The sequence below is a fragment of the Pterocles gutturalis genome, unplaced genomic scaffold (assembly GCF_000699245.1).
Source record: "Pterocles gutturalis isolate BGI_N339 unplaced genomic scaffold, ASM69924v1 scaffold7690, whole genome shotgun sequence".
NCBI lineage: Eukaryota > Metazoa > Chordata > Aves > Pterocliformes > Pteroclidae > Pterocles > Pterocles gutturalis.
Genome location: NW_010145730.1, coordinates 57,296 through 77,348, shown reverse-complemented (window position 1 = coordinate 77,348; position 20,053 = coordinate 57,296). Strand labels below are relative to the sequence as shown.

At 46.2% G+C, this 20,053-nt stretch overlaps 1 protein-coding gene across 1 annotated transcript in view; it reads right to left on the bottom strand.

Annotated features, from left to right (window-relative positions):
- Positions 1–3,615: 3,615 nt before the first annotated feature.
- The window catches only part of FLNB (filamin B, beta), a gene marked incomplete at its 5' end in the record, with an annotated part of 73,729 nt that continues 57,291 nt past the window's right edge, over positions 3,616–20,053 (bottom strand). The window contains 16 exons of the mRNA XM_010085471.1: positions 3,616–4,661; positions 5,374–5,577; positions 6,520–6,738; positions 9,164–9,340; positions 10,391–10,523; positions 12,386–12,501; positions 12,592–12,729; positions 13,175–13,441; positions 14,027–14,149; positions 14,475–14,627; positions 15,229–15,432; positions 15,820–15,978; positions 16,132–16,305; positions 16,797–16,925; positions 18,545–18,685; positions 19,584–19,686. Of these exons, the coding sequence (XP_010083773.1) occupies positions 4,474–4,661; positions 5,374–5,577; positions 6,520–6,738; positions 9,164–9,340; positions 10,391–10,523; positions 12,386–12,501; positions 12,592–12,729; positions 13,175–13,441; positions 14,027–14,149; positions 14,475–14,627; positions 15,229–15,432; positions 15,820–15,978; positions 16,132–16,305; positions 16,797–16,925; positions 18,545–18,685; positions 19,584–19,686 (2,628 nt within the window). The remainder of the gene's footprint in view (positions 4,662–5,373; positions 5,578–6,519; positions 6,739–9,163; positions 9,341–10,390; positions 10,524–12,385; positions 12,502–12,591; positions 12,730–13,174; positions 13,442–14,026; positions 14,150–14,474; positions 14,628–15,228; positions 15,433–15,819; positions 15,979–16,131; positions 16,306–16,796; positions 16,926–18,544; positions 18,686–19,583; positions 19,687–20,053) is intronic.

The following is a 20,053-nucleotide window of genomic DNA, read 5'->3' as shown; positions in this document are numbered from 1 at the left end:
CCATCCCAAACAGCATCATCCTGTGTTTATTGTATTACAAGATACCAGTTAACAAACAGCACGGGAGCTATTCTATGGGCACACAAATGCTGGAGGAGACCAGATTGTACCAGCCTGTGGCCGGATCACCTTCTCCCCTGCCCGAGCCAAACCGCCACGTTACGGCCTTTGGGAGGAGCTGTACTTTAACACTTTATTTCAAACAGGCTGAAGCAACTTCGAGCAGTAGATCCCCGTGCTGCTAGGGGAACGCTGGGGCACAGCAGCCACACCGTGGCGCTACGAACGTGCGCTTGATTCCACCTACATCTGCAGTTCCTCAAACTCAACGAGTCCGCTCAAAAGACTAAACCGCAGCACATACACAGCCACCTATGGAATGCAGGACATCTAGGGCTAGAGAGACATGAAATGCAAGAGAATCCTTGTTTCCACACCACTGCTCCAGGGGATGTGCGCTGCAGGACCTGGGGAGCGCAGGAAGGAGTGACAAGATGACCTTTCACAGTGCACGCAGCCCCGGGACAGCCCTGCAGACACAGCAGGACATCTTTAGAGAAGAGTTTAGAGACCTTTTAGTGCCCTTCTACAGGCAAAGCTTGGGCGCGGGCGTGCTGCAGTCCAGGAGCAGCCAGCAGCTGGAAATGCCCATGCCCCAGGGTTTTCCCCCAAAATGGCACACAGGCAGCTCTGTGCCCAGCATGAAGGACACCCACAGCAAACCAGGACCTTTCCTACTGTCAGATAGCTTCCGACAGAGCCAGGCCTGTACCAGGCTGCCTCCCCCAGCTAACACAAGGCCTCCTGCACAGTTTGTATCAGGCACAACAGAACAAAGGGCATCCATTCACGTTCGTGAGTGGCTCAGACAGTAAGGGCCAGGCCGTCAGGAGGTTTAAGCACACCTTGTGTGCTTGGAGGGGCCATCAACCACCTCGCCTACCCCCCAGGAGCGGCCTCCAAGGCATTGATCAGAAGAGAAGTAGAGAATGCTCTCCTGCGTGCATTTCTGTACTAGAGCTGCACAGAACAAATGCAATTCTCAATTTTCAGCAATGCCCAAGTATATGAGATACTTTCATTGCCATGCTGGCTCCAGGACAGCCATCAGAAACAGATGGGGGCAAGGCCAGGGACACCCAGAGGGATCTGAAGAAACTCCAGCAAAACCCAAACCAAAGGAGAAAGCCAGTGGGCAGCAAACGTAGGTGAGACCCTGAGGTATGGCAGGAACAAGTACAACACAAGGATGGTGACTGCTACAGGATGGACTTGAGCAGGGTGGAGTGAAAGACAGGCTAGGTATGCAGGCTGGGAGGAACTCCAGCTCCAGGACATCACCTCAAAAGACCCATCCCCAGCCCACTGAGATGAACAAGCACTTGTGACATCAAACACCACCAATACCATAAAGAGAGAGGGAATGCTCTTGAGAGTTACCATCGCTGGGTTGGTGTGCTGTGGGGACTTGCCTTCCACCACCCATCAAAATGCCTGGTGAACCTCCTGGAGGTGCAGTGGGATGCCCTGGCTTACAGGCTGCCCTGGGTCACTGGCCACGAGTAGGCAAGTGTCCAGCTGGCTACCAAGGGCACTGCCAGATCCAGCTGAGTGCCTGCAGTTTAGGCCAGTCCTCCATAAATAATGCAAATCTACCCAGCAAGAGGCACTGGGACACCAGAAACCCAGTACACCAATACCCCAGCCCCACAGCTGCCTGCTAAGGTGAGCACTGCAAATGGAAGCTTTCATCAAGGGCCAAAGACCAAAAGCAGAGCAGAGTCCCCCAAAGCACCGCACTGCTACTGCAGGTACCCAACACAAAGCTGGTCCTCAGCTGCCAGTGCTGATGGAGTTGTCTGAACCTTGTCATCAAAGGAGATCAATGCAGCCAATCTGCACCACAAGCTCTTCCCATCACCACCACCCAGGTGCTTCCTGTCCTTAGCAAGTTAATTTTTGTGGCCATCCGCACAGCTGTCAGCATCCAAGAAAGGCAGAATTGCTTGCTTGAAGCAGAGTTTTGTTTTTGCTGGAGGTAACCCCAGACAAGGTAACAATCAGGGTCCACCAGCTTCACAGACAACTCTCATTAACTTCAGGCAGTGTGATTAGACCAGAGCAGACCACCAGTAACAGGGAAGAGAGGCCCAGAAAAGAGCAGTTTTACTGGGCAAGAGGAGTTACTCAACCCAACAGCTGTATCTGGGGTTTTTTGTTTTGTTTTGTTTAAAAACATTAAATAGGAGGTTCAAGCTGACGTAGCACAAGCCTAATGAAACAGTTAACTATAAAAAGGAAATAATCTGATAAACCTGGGGCAGGAAAGTCCTTGGCAGCCGCTGCGTCTCAGGTTTCATCTGGGCTTCCAGCAGGAGCTTTGTTTGGGAAAACATCTGCTGGTTTCCATGGCCATGCACCCGAGCCGGCCAGCCCCAGGTGCGGCACTGTGCTGGGAACCACCTTCAGCAAACAACCCCCAGGAGCCTGCAGGAGCTGGTGGGTGCCACTGGAAGCACCACGGGACCAGACCTACAGCCCGACAGGGACATGCCACCCTCCCCAGCTCTGCCACCCCAGCACCTGGGGTCAATCCAGAAGAAAACTGGCATAGCAGTGCCATGCCCAGTCTGCCAGCTGCTGCCCAGTATGTTAGTGCCATGGCTCAAACTTCACCAAAAATTTTCTTTTAGGGCAAAAAAAAAGTTGGATTAGAGAAAAAAAATTAATGGTACTGAGGTTATGCCCAAGTTTTTCATGGCTACCTGCACAGCTCATGGGCCAGGAGTTATTTCCGTGCCTGTCGCTGTCACATGCTGTAGTTTTAGTTTGAACTTCACTGACTACATACAAAAAGAATCCAATGTTGGTTTTAACATGCACACTTTAATGAAGCAAACATTTCTATTTAATAAGTTATAAGATACAATTTTACAATCCTGCATTTTATTCCAGTTTATTTTGTTTTTACTTCCTAGTTTACAATGTAGTGAGCATTTCACATTAAGGCACATAAAAAGCACAGTAAAAAAAACTCCAACCTTCCTTTATTTCCCCAATGACTGTGCTGGAGGGTAGTGCATCCACATGTAACTACAGAACCATAAGCATGAATTTCTCCCTAGGGACAGACAGTGACATTTCAACAGGTTTTCAACAAATCCTGCCTTCTCCTAATTGCAGAGTTGAAGCTTGTTTGGAGAGTTTACTAAAGCCCCAGCAGCTGACAGCAATTCAGATACACACTTTGGGAAGTAGCATCGAGTAATCCAGGACAAACAGACAAGTTAAACTGGAAGCTTTCACTCCCTGACCCTCACCAGGAACACCTTTTGCGGCATGAAGGGGATCTGAAGAGAGATGAGCGTGCTTCAGCCATGTCCTTGGACTGAGATTGCACCAAACATGGATCTGTTCATTCATACTGCTATAATCGTCAGATTTGCACACCCTGCCCCATACTGACTACAGATGTCGTGTCCCCCCCAGGCTGACTTTGCACCATCTCAGCCAGTCACCTGGCCCACAGCCTCCAGGGAAATCACTGATCATCTTCCCAATACACCGCTGTGCTCTGACCTGCGTGAATTATGGGTCATACAGACAAGAGCTACACCTGGGTCATCAAGTTTAGGGGCTTTATTTAACCTGGCCAAACCAAGGTTTGTTCTTAAAAAGAAAATAAATCAAAAGGAGTGTGGGGAGTTACCTGTAAAGTTGTAGAAATCTCACCAGAATCCCAAGACTAATTAAAAACCGCACGGCTAGCAACATGGCCAAAAAGCTACGTGTCTAGATTTACAAAGCGTTAACACAGAAAGGCTGAAAGCTTCCAGGAAGTCATTTTCAGTCTGCTTTTGGTTTGCTATAAAAGATAAACTTTTCCTAAACGTAAACCATTAGCAAAGCATTTTCAAAAACATTTTAAATTTGAGTGGTAAAGCCATTTTTTGTAGCTTTTATATAATGTTAAGCGTTAAAATTGATCAAGTATACAAAGGCACCTATTATAGTACCAGTTTTACCTCATTTCTTTACAGAAAAGAATTTGAACTGGGGACAGCCCAAGTCATATTCCATAACTAAAATGTAAAGTCTCCAGTCAAATAAAATCAGTAGTTAAGATACCCAATTACAAAGACAAATTCCAGTTTTTAATTAACATCTAAAGTCTTTAACATCCGCAAGGGAAATTAGTGTCTGGTTATCCACACGATTCTCCAAACATTAACAGTGACCCGGGCAGTACTGCAAAGGTACAATTTGAGGAGGACGTTAAATAGATTGACATTAGGTTGGTAAGTAGGATAGAAGTGAAATGCTTGTAAAAAATAAAGTTACAGAGTTTACTTCTGACTGTATTGAAATGTGAGCCGTGTGTATCTAGATATTGCATTTCGCAACAGGACTGCACCCAGTATAACTCTACATCTGAATTGCAAACACAATGATTGACCCTGATGCTGGACAAGTTTAAGGAACGGTGACATGGAAGGGACTCCCAGGGATGTGCTCGTCACCCCACTTTACCGCCAGAATATAGTCACCCCTTTCCTTGACGACATATGTTACGTTGTACTGATGGCTGCCCAAATGCTTGATGGACACCTCTTCGCACGGTATTGTGGGTCCGTGGACACCAACTAACAACATATTTGAACCTACAGCAAAACAACAGACTGTTAGCATTCCTAAGCTTAAATAAACAAGCATGGTTTTACCATAATATATTAGCTCCATAATACAAGGACTTCATTATTTTAATTCAGAGTGGTAGCCTGAGGTACGGATAAGCTAATTTGGTATAAGAGGGAATTTTATTTTAAAAAAACCCTTCAGCCTCATAGAGGCAAGGGTTTATCTGTGCATTTTGCCAGACCTGACAGGCTACCACCATCTACCTAGAGCAAAGGAGATATTACACTGCTCATGAAAGCAAGCAGGCATTGCCTTTCAAGTACTTTGTTAGAAGTTACTAGCAGAGACCAGTGAACGCGGCTGGCCTGTAACCCATCCACCACAGAGCTCCCAGATGATGACAATCAGTGCTCCAGGCTTACAGGAACACCTTGCTCTACAGGCTACAACGCCTCACAAGGCTTGCTTAAGTTCAGCAACCTGTTTGTTCTCCTGCCATAACCCTGTGGTTTCTTTCAGGTACATCTGGATCAGATAAAGCCATTTGGAGAGGAACTGACATCTTTACAGCCTCTATATATTAGGACTGATTTTGTGAGCACTGTGTAGCATTCAGAGTTTTTCTTTAGAACCACATCATCACCTCAAGCTCCCAATTTAAACTTTGCAAGATGGCTTAGGGCAAAAAACATCCAGCTAAACCACCCTGACATCCAGCTGGTTCCTGTACCATACCTGCTTTGCTGCAGTCCACGGAGAAGGAGCTTTTCTGACCCACAAAAGCCTTTGAGAGTCCTGCTCCCCGGGAAACCACTTTGCTAGCATCTGAGGCAGACTTGGGTATGGCGCTATAGCAAGTTTCAGTCGACGACCTTGTCACTGACTCCACCAGGATGGAAGAAGTTTCGTTGGTGCTGCCTGGGCTAACCAGTCGCTGTCCTGGAAACAGAAAAGGCTTCTGACATTCAGATTCACCCTGTCTGAAAGGCATTCAGGTTTCGAAACCCTCCTAATGACTAGCATGCATTCTGCATCCAAAATGCATTTTCAGAGAGGAGCAATTTCTTACTTGGGTTTTTAAGCCAATGTCTTCCAGCAATGCTGGCAACAATCCCACCATCCCCAGAGCCCTCGAGTGGTTGAAGGACCACAGGAACTTCAGCATTCATTAAGCAAAGCTGGCCGCTTAAGAAGAGTTAATTGTGCTCCAATCACCAAATGCCAAAAAATACTCAAGTTGGCAGAAAAGCAGGTGCAATTTTGCAACAACCCATTTTGAAAGCAGAGCATGTCCCAGCCCGGGGGAGCGCAGTCCCTGCCACCCGCTCCCAAGAACTTCACCATGCCGGGCACTAGGAGAGGGTTCACTAGCTCAGGGGCAGCAGTAGAAGTGAACTCCAGCTTGTGTTCGAACACAGCACTGAAGAGAGAAGGAACTCCCTAAACCAGCCTTCCTCACATCATCTGAAAGCCTCCCAGACATTACTGACCTTTGGTTAGGTGACACTTGCACCAAAACGAGACCAAGAGGGGCATCGCTTATGCTACAGGCGACCAAGTTTCAGGCTTTGGCGGGGCAGGGGGGAATGGATAAGTCATATTTCCCCACTGCAACACCCTAGCTCTAGGTCAGGATTTAATATTCCCCCCTGAAGCTGGTTTACAGCCCTGCACTGAGTCAAGCTGGCAAGCTCCACGACTACCGCTCCTGTAGGCTCTCCCGAGATCCCTCACCTAGGCTTCGGAGGCAACAGGAAGAAATGCTTCACTTCTTCTGGTTCCGAGCATCTAGACCTGAATGCTGCACCACCTCAAAGGGACTTACTGGCTGAATAACACAAACTACTTCAGGCACGCAGTAAATACTGGGTAGCTTTTTACCTGTAACCTTTGCCTTGAAGGGGCTGCCCACTATGTGGTTAGGTCCACCATATTTAACTCCAATTAGATAGTTTCCTGGAGCCATGGGTGTGTACATGACTTTGTAACCTTCTGGAGTTTCCTGGCAGTCCATTTTCACCTTTGATGGCCCTTCAATTGTAACAGAGAGGGTACCTGGACCAGCCTTGGTCGTGTTAATGAAAAACTCCGACTGCAATCCTAGAAAGATGTAGCACAGTAAGACACACTCTTCCTCACAGCTGATGTTACAAACGCAGCCTGTTATTAAAAAGGAATGGGTAGTTCGGTGCAAGACGAGGCTGCACAAGGCTGCGGGCAGGGAGGGACAGCGTGCCTCCCCACAGCATCCCTGTGCGGGCCAGCCCCAGCTGGGGGCTCTGCACCCCTGGCGGTCTCCCCACCAGCACCCCGGCTCCCTCCTCCGCTCATATTGCGTGACTGTGGGGCAGGCAGGAAAAGGAGTCATGAGAGCCCTTTAGGACCAAAATGGAAGGATTTTGGCATCAAAACACCAGTTTAGGGAGAAAACTCTTAGACCAAGAGCTTTTCTACTGGGCATCAGAGCCCGCACCACCACAGCCTCTTGCACAGCCAAGCTTGGGAAAGCTTGGAGCTGTCTCATTGCCTGGGCCATAAATCAGTAGCAAAGAGCCCGTAAGCAAGAGAGACGAGGGGCAGGAGATCTCCTGGAGGAGACGGGTGTTTGAACTGCTCAGCAACAGCATTCCAAGCAGTTCGTGGAAACAAAAGCTTGTTTAATTACAGCATTTGGTTAACACAGCTGAATTATTGCTGCTAATACTAAGCCAATGATACAATGCCAGCAACAAAGAAAAAATTAAGCAAGGCTTTCAGCCCCCAAATAATTTACTGTCAAACTCTGGCTTCAAATATTTATGGTCTTTGGGCTGTTGTATCAGACGCTGCTGAGAAGGAACAAAGTCCTCGAGCTCAATCAAAACCAAGACAGTTATGGGAAAGTTTACTACAGCTGCGACTGAAGCATGCAAGCGTGGTGATAAACTAGAAGTTTCTAGCCTCTCCACACGAGAGGCTGCTGTGTCGCAATGCTGGAAGAACCCAGCTCCCACAGAAGACTGTACCATCTTCCAGTGCTCTAGCAGTGAATCTCAGGGGCACTGCCTGCCTGGGAGGTAAGGCAGTCAGCTTGCAATATGCACTGTTCAACCAGAGGAAAATTAATTTCCAAATCCAGCAAGCTTCACGGCTTCTTACTGAAGCCTTGCTCCAAAGTCACTGCTTTTTCCCTGTACCCCAAATGAAGGCTCACATTGTTGGAGGCTGCAGCCGCGCACCCCTCTCGGGGGGACATTTCAGGTGCTCAGCCACCAGCTATTGAAACCTCCACAACTAGACCATTGTTCAGAAACGCTGCTCAGCAGCTCCCAGCGCACTGAGCTTTTGGCAGCAGCCAGGATTCAACAAGGGGGCACAGAGTAACTTTGCTGAAGTTGAACAGTCTATTTAGATTAAAAACAACCCCAAGCACCTTTACAGATGGAGAAAAATTTCCCTCTCCCTGATGCATCAGTGGCTAGCATTAATGACTGCTTTTGTTTCCACCTATTAAAGCAGCACAGGCTATAATATCTTTATTTTATATACTATATCCACAAGTTTCCAAAACCAACTGCTGGGTTTCTCCAGAACAGCAGGAAGTTTGAATGAATAACTGTAGTAATTTTTTTTGCAGTGAGAAAAATAGGTATAAAATGGAACCCACAGAAGACAGTAGTAGAGAGGATGAAGGGAACTAGCTATCACCTTGCGTATCAAAAGGAAAAAAAAATAATCAGTTTTACTGTGCTATTCACCTGTGTGTGTGGCCCAAGAAAGCACACAATTGACTAAATCAAAGTGCATATCCTGGAATGTTTTCATATTTTGTTGCAAAGGACATAAATCATATTAATTAAAAAAAAACCCAAACCCTACATTCTTGAGTCGAGAACTATCAGATGGGGCAGCCACAGCACGCAGCTAGGTCTCAGATTTCCACACTGCATGTGAAGCAAGTGTGGCACAATACAAACAACCCACCCTACCCCCTAGATGTTACACATCACATTACATTTAACTTGAAATTTACTAGAGGTGCAAGCACTGAAGAAAAGGTAACTGGATACACCCCTGCACCCATTTAATTAATAGGGGTATGCAAGTTAAACAAGAGTCCTCCAAATAGACAGCCAACTCAATATACGCGCTCAGAAGAGCCTCTGGCCTTTACAGATGTCATGTCCACATGTGGAACGGAGCCAGAGCATCTCTGGAGCTGCGAGGGACCACCGACGTGGAGCTAAGCTACCCAGCAGAGCCGCAGCCCAGCTGCTAACCAATTCCAGTGAACTTGTGCTGCAGTTGCTGGTTTACAAAGGTTTTAAGTTCGTTAAGGCTCAGTATAGCCTGCAGACCCGCTAATTGATGGTTAGAAGACTTCAAGAGCATGCGAGAAAGCAAAATTAGCCTGTGCCCAAGGTGGGTTAGTTCAGCTGCCTTAGCTGGGAAACTCATGTGAAAATATGCCTAGGAACAGCTTCTGGCTCTTTCAGAAAGCTGAAGTGCAAAGGGGTCTCTACCAGAGCTGTAAAAGAAGGGTTACCCGTGGTCCCGCTCTCCAGGCCAGATCCGTACGCGGTGACGAGTGCGGGGTTGCCTGCCTGCCCGGGCTCCCCAACACGCACTTTGAAAGGGCTGCCCACAACGTGGCTCCCATTGAACTTCACGTCAATCGAGTGGATGCCATTTTCATGGGGGATGAACCGAACGGCGTATTTATCTGCAAGAGAAAAGCAGCTTTTCTGATACTTCAGAAGTTACAATGACGCAATAAAACAGCAATTAAACCCAGCGCAGGGCTGGTCAGCAACCCAAAGAAGGCTTCCATAATGCTTTGACATATTTTTGGTTGCAGGTTAAGCAAACTCAGTTACACAAGCTGCTAAGATCATATTTAAGTAGGAAAACACTGTATTTATCACAGGAAGTGTCACAGGTTGCATTTGCACCTTGTCTACTAGGACTTGATCTCAGCTGTCATCTAGTCTGCGGGGTGAGTTTTAGGGTTATTTGCCTCACACGTGCACTAAACATGACAGCTTAATCACAGCCCAACCTGTCAGTGGTCGAGAGAGTGGCACAGAGAAGAGAAACAGCTGGTAAGAACAAGCCAAATCTTACCAGAGGCTGAACGTGCTGCTCTGACACCACAGACATCACACCTTCACTATATAAAACCATTTAGCAATTTACTAATATTTAATATTTTTGGTTGTGTGTTAACCCAGAGAACAGACTGATCTTCCCCAGCTGGACAGCTGCTGCCTGTCTGTAGTACAGACCATAATTCATTCTGACTTCAAGTGAAAGAGAAAAGCTCATTGCTGAAACAGGTGTTGAGCTTTCTGTGGTGTTTGCTTATATTCAGCTTCCTTGAAGTTTCCTACGAGTGAGTGCAAGTTAAAAATAAACTATTAGTCAAAGATGGAACCATTGCCTTGAAAAATGTATTTCCCTGGGCAAATTCAACAACCACATCATGCTTCATTCATGACTAAATATCACTAAGTCTTGGCTTACCAACGAAGGTAAATATCCATATCTGACCCAAGTTAGGGCTCAGTCACTTCATGAACTATCTACGGAAAGCACAGACACAACCCTGACCAAACAACTCTTGCTGACACCAAGAAGTTACTCTCCAAGCAAGGTGCTTGTCCCTTGGGTACACCGTTTGTGAGCCAAAGGGACTAAATTCACTCGCTATGGGGCAGTGACTGTGTTTTGGAGGTCACCTGGTTTTTTTTGACCAGTGTAAAGCCATGCTCACCTGGCTCCAGCTCAGACACGTGGCACTCTTCTACAGCTCCGGAGGGGCTGTGGACTTTAGCATCGATCTTGCCCTTTGCCCCGTTCAGCCTTATAGCAAAGGATGCCGGCTGATTAACTTTTAATCCAGACTCCTGAGAACGAAACCGTCAGATTACCAAATTTAAACTTCTCCTTTCAGATAGCGCAAGATTTGCGGCAGGGAAATAACCACTTCAGCAGATTTTATTTTTTTTTATAAAGATTTTAAAAAAGGCAAAAAGTTGCAATTTGCATTAACTCTGAAATCAAAAACTCTCCCTCTTAGGAGGTGTCTGATTTAAGAGTCACCCATGCTGGCTAGGCTGCTTTTTCCCATGGTCACAGACTGTTTTTGGAAGCCAGATGACTCCACCAAATCAGGCAGAGCCAGGTTTATGAGACTAGTCACCCATTATCACTGAGGTCAGTCTCCAGCATTCAGGCACTTGATTTAAAGGATGTTTAAGCTAAAGCTCCATTTTCAGCCCATTCATTCATTCCAGATTCATTCAGGGGTAAAGCCTCTGATAATCCAGTTGTCTGAAAAGAGTAATAGGCATGTTTATATTTGCCACAAGAGGCTGCATTTAGAACGCCACCACAAGACATCTTAACATGAGAAAGTAATTTAAAACACAAAACCAGATGTTGCCGTGCCGTCAGACCATGAGTGGAAGGCAAGGCAGCTCAGCATCCGTGCTGCAGCGGTCCTCAACCAAAGCAGCCCGTGCAGCTATCCAGCAGTAATATTTTATGCTGAACATACTTTACCTGATTTCATTTTCAACTAAATCCTGAAAAGGGAAATAAATGCAACTGAGTAGAAATGAGGTACAACACATAAAGCAAGTCCCTGATGCGGGTTTAGCGAAGGCTGATGCTGTGCACTGCGCTCTGTTACCGAATACTCAGCTTTATCTACCTCTCCAGGACTTAATTGAAGCGAGTATTCCTGTCAAAGAGTCTTTAAATGAAACACAAGAGAAACATCGATACCACAGTGACTAATTAACGCCCTTGTAACTCCTGGTTAGATCCTGGTACTGGATCAGGCTGTCCTGATTCATTTACACAGCCAAGGTGGAGGAGCCCTGCAGCAGAGGCAAACTCCTGGGGACCACAGCTGGGACATGGCCAAAAAAAAGCCTCAACTGAAGTACTAATTGCTCATCACCACTCAATGAGGACTTGAGGTATGGTATATTTAGACATAGATTCTCAGTCTCACATCCAAGTTTCTGGCTTTGGAGGTTTAAGTCAGGCCTTTAATGTTGCTTGTACTTTAATAGACATAACCACACACACACACAAAAATAATATGGTGAGGTTAACAGATGAGCCCAAACCAACTACAAAGCTGGGATTCACTCTGAGATTCGCTACTGTTCATGAATCATCTAAGCTGTGACTGTGTGGTTTTGTGACGTCAACCAGAGCAAATCTGTGCTCTGACCTCACAGCGGGGCTCCTCCATCTGCCCACGCGAATGCTCCAATGAGGCTGCAGCAACATCCCAACCACACAGCCCTACACTGTCTTGTCCGTGGGAACCCAGCTCTTCAGTCTACCTGCCAACCGAGTAGCTTGGTGTCAGCATGGTCACTGGTGGTTCACGTTCATGTTTCAGTTCTCCTCGGCCTCCTCTATCTAATCAGGGGCAAAGGCAAATTTTAGCTCCTCCAGTGCTATTTCTAGAGCCTCAGTTTTAATTTTCAAGTGTTACCACCTGTAATACACTTAGTTGAGCCTTCTGCCTTCAAATTCTGTCTAGCCAGAGCTGGGCCAGCTCTAGTAGCTCAAATTACAAAGGAGACAGCTGCCAAAAACCTCTCACTGGCTGCAAGCTGAGCTTGAAAATAAGCACCAACCAAGGCAAGGCTATCACTAAGAAGAAAGGACAACCATTTTGGTCTTGGAGAACAAGGACGAAATCAGTCTGCGTGGCAACTTATGGAGATGTTTCCTTATGTCTCACCTGAAGGCTAGTGACAGTGAGCCTGCGAGCATCATCAGAGGGGGCGATGACAGGAACCAGGTAGGGGCTTTCAGGAATGTGCTCGTCATTGAACTTAATGGACACCTCATAGTTGCCTGCAAGGAGAAAAGAAGCAGTGAGTTTCATTAGTATCTTTGAAAGCAGGATTCAGCATTATTTCAGTATACTTTGGTCTTGGTACGTACCTGGTTCTTGAACTATGTATGATACACCACAAGATCCATCTTTATGGTCCTCAAAGGCGATTTCTGCTTTACTTGGGCCTTCTACAGCAATAGACAGTCCTCCAGCTCCAGCTTCCCGTGTCCATATACTGAACTCAGCTGTTGAAGCACACAAGAGCACACAGAAGTGTAAGTTTGCTGCTGCTGGGTTTCAGCTTCTTCCTAACAGACCATGCAGCATTCCAGGCTCCTGTGTGTGAGTAATGGTACCTCGCCTCAGCATCACAGGTGAAAACATGAATCTCTTGGAGAAACTGCTTGAATTAGCCTGTCAGCCCTGCACAGCACACCTTAAAACCTCAAGCTCCTTCTATGAGAGCACTCGGTTTCCAAAACACGGATTTCCAAACTTCTCCATCCACATGATGCAGCAATTTTATTTCTCCATGTTTCTCCACTGATCACCCCCAGCTTGGGGCAACCCTATGGTGTGACACTAAGCTCTGCTCAAGCTCTTAAGAGGAGAAGCCAACACAAACCAAAGCCCTGTGCTGCAGACCTGTGCACAGCAGGCACTAGAGCCCAGCGAGGGCAGAGGACTCACCTGGGATGCCTGTCTCGCCACGCTCCAACCCTGGGCCTCCAGCTCTCACTTTATGGGCTCCTCCCTCGCCCAGTGGCCCCACAGTGAACTGGAAGGGGCTGCCCGGCACCGGCTGCCCTCTGTATTTGACATCCACAGTATGGACCCCCATTTCTTGTGGCACAAAGCGGACGCAATATGTGTTTTTGTCAGCTTCGACAATTTCTGCATCAAAGTTTCTTCCAGAGGGACTAGTTACCTGGGCTGTCATATCCCCACAATCAATTTCTAACAAGAAGAGAAGAAAAATGCAGATTAGAAAAATGACAAAGGGTTTTCGTATTTTGTTTTTTTTTGGAAGCAGGACCTGAGCTCAAGTGATTACACAGTACAAACGACAGGAGAGGCATGTAGATGCCAGTCTGCACACTCAGCCAGAAGCGTCCTGCTGAGCAGCAAGCCTGGCCGCTTACAGCTTATCAAGGTGCTACGGAGGCAGATGAAGATGCTGGGTACCAGCAGCCAGCAAAGACTGGCCTGGGTGATTCCCATTTGCCAGACAGCAGTACAAACACTTAACAGCCAACATTAAGATATTAAAACCCTGTAGACAGGGTGAGCTGTGCAGCCCATTCTCTAGCTTGCTGTACACAGAGCAGATGAAGGCCTCTCTGGTATTTGTTTCTCCATATGTTGATCATGGTTATGCTTATCTTTAGCTGTTCACCGAGACCACACTAACAGTGTTTCTTCCCTAAACTATCTTCATATGAGGATGTCTTAACAACACTGAAGTTCCTATTTCCACTGCTTCAGGAACACCCACACTATACAAGTGCCAGTTATGGCTGCAGGGATAAGGACGTTGCTTACCTGGAATTTTTAGGTTCAGATCACATATGCTTCCTACTGTTGCAACAGAGGGAGCCCGTCTTGTTCGTGTGATGCTCTCCTTAACTCTTCCTTCACCACTTATCTTCACAGTAAATGGGCTGCCTGTAAGTACCACAGCAAGTCATTCCTCCTCTGCTCATCACACACTGCATGGAGGGGAGGAGTGAAAGCTTCCTCTGACTTGTAGCGGGTCATAGGGGGCGTTTTTAGAGTCAGCTAACAGTCAGATCCAAGTAAGATACACCCGTGTAACCAGAACAGTTTTGGATGCTTGCTGCTGGTGGAGGGTAGCGGTAGGACCTTCCTGAATCTTTGGGACTTATGGTCTGAGCCAGATGACACAGCCCACCCACAATGCCAGTGCGCTGGCCAGCTAGGTAAGACTTCTGTTGTACTAACATAAAAGTTGCCCAACACTTCTGCTTACCTGGAATATGTTCATCTGCAAATTTAGTGGACACAATGTACACACCAGGTACAGTTGGAAAATAGGACACTTTGCAAGTTCCATCTTCTAGGTCTTCAGTCTGGATATCCACCTTGCTGGGTCCTTCAACTGCCAGTGAGATCCCACCATAACCTACAATACAGCTAAGTTAGCCTCTGATTTTCATAGTGCTATTACAAATTTAACATCAAATAGTCCAAACCCATAGCAACGGCTAGTAGGCTGGTATCATAATGGGCACATGGGAGTTGCATGATGCCTTAATAACACTATTGTAGTTCTAATCAGTCATATATTCAAGGCACAGCATACATTCAGCTCCTAAAATGCCCTGACCATATCCCTTTTATTTCATTAATGTTGAAAAGTTAACTTCAAAGACTGTGGCCAAGGCGCCATATTAAGCCAACAAGGAAATACTGTCCTCATTTCCTTCCTGCTGTACACGATACTAGAACCAGCACCATCAAATGAAAGAAAAGCTTCATCAGTGCCTCAGTGATAGTCCCTGTTAAGGGAAGAGATCAGTCAAGACAATGCAAAACATTTTAGAAGTTAACAGTATTGTCTGCAGTAATTAACTGACAACAATGACCATGCATGCTTAATACACTATTTGCATCTCCTGCTTTGCAGCTGGTGACCTGGTGGTGACACACTGAGGGAGACAATGCTCTCATTTAGAGGATACATCTCTCACAGCATCTCACAGTCCCTTTGCAATGGAACTAACCTGCATCTCTTGTGTCTACAATGAAGTCACACATTTCAAAGGTTCGTCCTTCTACCAATCCACGTCCAAAAACTCTTGCTCGTCTGGCATCTCCTATCTCAGACTGGACCACCATGATTGTTACAGGACTGTTTGGTACATGGCTCCCATTTTTCTTGATGCTAACCAGATGTTCTCCTACTTCTCGTGGAATGAATGAGATGCCTACAAAACAGAGAAATGTGACAAACTTCGACTTTTTATGCATGTTACACTTGATTTAAATGCCTTAACCACATCAAGAAATAAAATACTGAAAGAGCACTTTCTTTACACATGTTGAAGTGTTGCTCTCAAATGGGCCACAAAGCCATTCACATACTCTGACAAAAAGCACTTCAATCACAGCCTGGCACATGACATGCAAGCTAACACAAGAGTCATTCTTCATACTTCTTCTGTCACTGGCCAACTGTACCAAACAATATCAACCACTTGGTTTGACAATGCTCTTTGGGGAAGGAGCAGAGTAGTCAGTCCTTTTACACATCAAAGCAAACTGGAGTAGAGGCTACCACAGCACGCACTCAGACCAGGACTGTCAGAGCTTACCAATGTGGTTATTGGGTAGCCTCTTCAGAAGACAAGGCTCATCACGACCTGATGGGGCTTTAATGCTGGCTGTTAGGAGACTGAGATCAGTCTCATTGATGTCCAACAAAAAGTCAGCAGCAGAACCAAGCTTAACCTGGGACCGTCTTCTGTTATCATCTGAATTAATGAAGAGAAACAAGTCAGAAAATATTACAAGGTTAAGTGCAGAACAAGTCAGAGGATTTCATGTTCCTGCCACAAACCAGGTCCCCCATGCTATCAGAGGTTAATTATCACTATGGAGTGCTTCGAGAAGTTGAAACTTCATACCTGTGATCTTGGCCGTGAAGGGACTGCCTGGGATGTGCTTGTCATTGTACTTAACCAGGATGCTGTAGTTCCCAGGCAGAGTAGGCAGGTATGTGACTGTGCATGTCCCATCTTTGTTATCAATGCAGCTGATCTCTGCTTTTGAAGGTCCTTCAATAGCCAAGTCCAGCCCACCTAGGAACCAAGGAGAACAGAACTTCTGTAAATCTTTGTGCACACCGAGTCCAAAGACTTGGTCCAAAGAGTATTTGGTACTGAAAATGTACCTTAGATGCATGTTTTCAAAGGACAGTAGCAAAAAGAGCTCAGGCCAATCCACTGAGACCACAACTCTACTCAGTCTGCTAGATTTACCTACCAGTGATTCCATATCCAGTCATCATCCCATAGATCTACGCTGCCTTCAGTTTGCTATTAATTAAATGAATCATTTGCACCCTGTACCACAGAGTACATCTACTGCTGCTCTCAGGAAGAAGTAATAAGACAATTTTTTACTTCAAATTCCAGCTTGATGAAATCTGTTTCACCTGATTGTTGCGACACAAATGACTTGTGCAAATGAAATTCACAGTTGGACAGATGAATGCAAATTAATGACCATGCACATTATACTTCCAAGAGTTCCTAGCTTCAGGTAGGAGAGGTTTAAAGAACAGACTTACCCTCTCCTGCGTCTTCTGTGACAATGGTAAAAGTTGCTGGCTTATTGGCAACCCCATAAATGAGGCCAGGCCCATAAGCAGACACGCTGCCACTGTTGGGATAATTCACATAGAACTGCAGAGGGCTCTCTAAAGGAGAAAAAAAAAAATTAAAAAAAATTTTAAAAAAGCAAAAGAAGCACTTTTAAGTGGTCTGCACTACAAAAACAAAACAGACATCAAGTTGCCCTGACCCAACAAGATCTTATGCTTACTGATACCCACGTTCCTCAATACCATTCTCATTACTTGATATTTGAAGAACCTTTATGTGACTGCAATGCTCTTAAAAAAAAAAATGAGTAAGCCTCCCCTTTCATCCTCAAAAGACACTTCCCCACAGTTTGTTCCACATTCAGTCACGACAAAATGTTACTCAAATTACCAGAGATAAACTTCAACAATGTTGTAAAGGGTCTTATTCATTACAGGTTTATTTTTAGTACATTAAATCAGAACATGACTCAGAAGCAGGCTTTCAGTTCAGGCACAGATCCCGAATTTTGGTAGCTCAGAATTAGGCACTAGCATAGTGCATTGTCTGACTCAATGAACGTGAACTAGCAAATTTGAAGGGTATCCAAAAACATATTTGCCAGCCTCACATCAGCTAAGCATGCTGATGCACAAGAACAAAAAGTACAGCCACCAACAGCCAATAAGGGTTTTCAAAAAAAAAAAAAAAACAACACGCACAGATAGCTCTTAAGTCCAAAGCTAGATTTTGCAGCTGAGACAGTAGCAGGTTTGATTCATGATAGCTTTCAATAAAGAAACATTACAGCACATCATCCTTCTGTCCAGGCACAGGATAAGGGTCTTACTGAACCGATACATCTGACAGCTTGGTACTTACAGAGGTGCTACATCTGCACAAAGTGCTGACCATACCGAAGCAGCACCAGCATCACATTGTCTGAAGAAGTGAGCTCAGTAAAGTCACCCTGTGTTTCTGTACACCAACAGAACCAGCAGCCCAGTTCAGGCAGTGCTGCAGGTTATTTTGTCTCCTATCTACACATCCTCCTGCAGATCTGCCCCTTTCCGCTCCAACCCTACACAGCCAGCGTGCCCAGAGAACTGCAGGGCAGCCCCAGCCTCCCAGCGAGGCAGAGCGTCGGCTGGGGAGCTGGCGAAGTAAGGACAAAAGAAGAAAAGAGAAAGGGAATGAAAGGCAGTGGTTTCTGTTTGTTAAGAAGCAGCCAGGAAGAAAGAAAGATTACAGCATAGTATGCTCATGTGTTTTATTTTATTGCAATGAGATGGAAAGAGTAACTGCAGTGCTGTAGCCACTTAGTCCTCCCCACAGATCGGGGATGTTATGCCAATGCAGTTTTAAGGATAAACATACACTGTAACCACTAGTTTTGTGGAGGACCATGGCAGTAATTTTAACCTGAAAAAAGTGGTAGTTAGAAAACTGTATGTTTCTTCTTCATAATAAAATGCCACAAAAGCTAGTTTCCAAAACCAAAATCCATTTTAAGCCTGGCTGGTAACATTAAACCACAATGGAAGCTCACATGTGCCACTTACCCCTTTGCTTTGGTTTCTCTCTGGACTGCTTGCAGATGCACTGCTGCTGAACAGTAAGTTGTACTGAGCAGTTCTTACTACAGTGGATACGACTAAGCTACAGAAACCTCAACAAAGGGTGGATCAGCAGGACACTGCACCTGGATTTGTGTTGCCTGCTTTATAAGACTCACCTGGGATGTGTTTTCCCATATATTTTATGTGCATTTCATGCAGCCCGACCTCAGTAGGAGCATATCTCACTGTTACTGTGCCGTCTTTGTTATCCACAATGTCTGGTGTATCCGTCTTTCCAGAGGGCATGTGTACTTCACCTACAAAAAGCCACCATGGGAGTTACAGAAGGAGAAGTTGCCTGCTTCCCCTCTCCCACCCACAAAGAATTGTCTAGCCATTTTAAACAAGCATTTTAAAACATTAAATTCCTTACCCACAGGCACAAATAAGAGACTAATGGGAACACTAACCAGACATGTTTTCTACTTAAGCTACATGAATAGAACGCAGCAGTAGACATCTGGCAAACAGTCCTGTGACCTTACAAACTCCACAGGCAGGGCTGTTTGCTTCAGCCACTGATATTTCACAGCAAGCCCCAGGAAAGGCACTGATCTACCTCATCACAAGGCGCTCCCTCTCCTGCAGCTCTTTTGAAAAGGAAAGATCAACTGACCCATCAGCAGGGACAGACCAGGGCTTGGGGTGGGACTGCTGGACTAGAAGGCAGCAGGGGACAGAGTCGGCACATGCGGGAGCTTAGTACAACCGGGGTGTTACTGGAGTGATGTGCTCGGATGCCAGACCTGTGGGAGAGGGGTCGCCTGCTTTGGAGAAGGTATGTGACAGGAATGCAGGATTAGGCTGCTTTGCAGCATCTGCACAAAATAAATAGTGGAGCTTATCAAGGATGCACGGAGCTGCCCCAGAAGGGAACAAGCAGCAACGGGTCCTACAGTGCAGTAGCTCACAGCCTAGCATGAGGACCATGGCAGCACCAAGAATCCCTTCATTTAACTCAAACCATCCGTGGGGCGTATCCTACTCACCCTCAGCGGGTGCCACTTGATGTGAAATTAAACAACTACGTTGCTGGCAGGATACAATCCTCCCCCACACGCTGTGGTCTAGACCACCCAGCCTGTTAGCTGCAAATGGATAAACACGCTAACAAAAAGCAAAACCTCCCCGAGAGGCTATGCGTACTCCAGGTACCTGTTATTTCTCCTTTCCTTACAGCAAAAGGGATAACCATATCAAAGGGCCTGAATCCCATGCCGTTCATGTCTCCAACTGGGACGTAAGCTTCTTCTGTGACCTAAAGGAAGCAGAAAGATGGGACACTTCAAAAAGGATGGTAGACCCAAAGGAGCACTGAGCAACTCCTGTGAGCACAAGCAGAAGACAGTGTGTGGTGACTATTGTAGCCAGCCACAGGATCAGGCTCAGCGAGAGCCGTGTCCAGCCAAGCTCTCCTTCGTAACACCACCACACCGCAGAGCAGAGCAAATCAAACATGGTGCGAATGGAAGACATGCTGGAAAAAAGTTAGAGGTAAAAATGGAACACAAAGGGATGGAAGACAATGTAGCGCACACAAGACCCAAAGTGGCTCCATCTGAAAGGATTTAGTTGCTTTAGGCCTGGAAGAGAAAGTGATTTTTGAATGGGCAGAGTGATTGCAA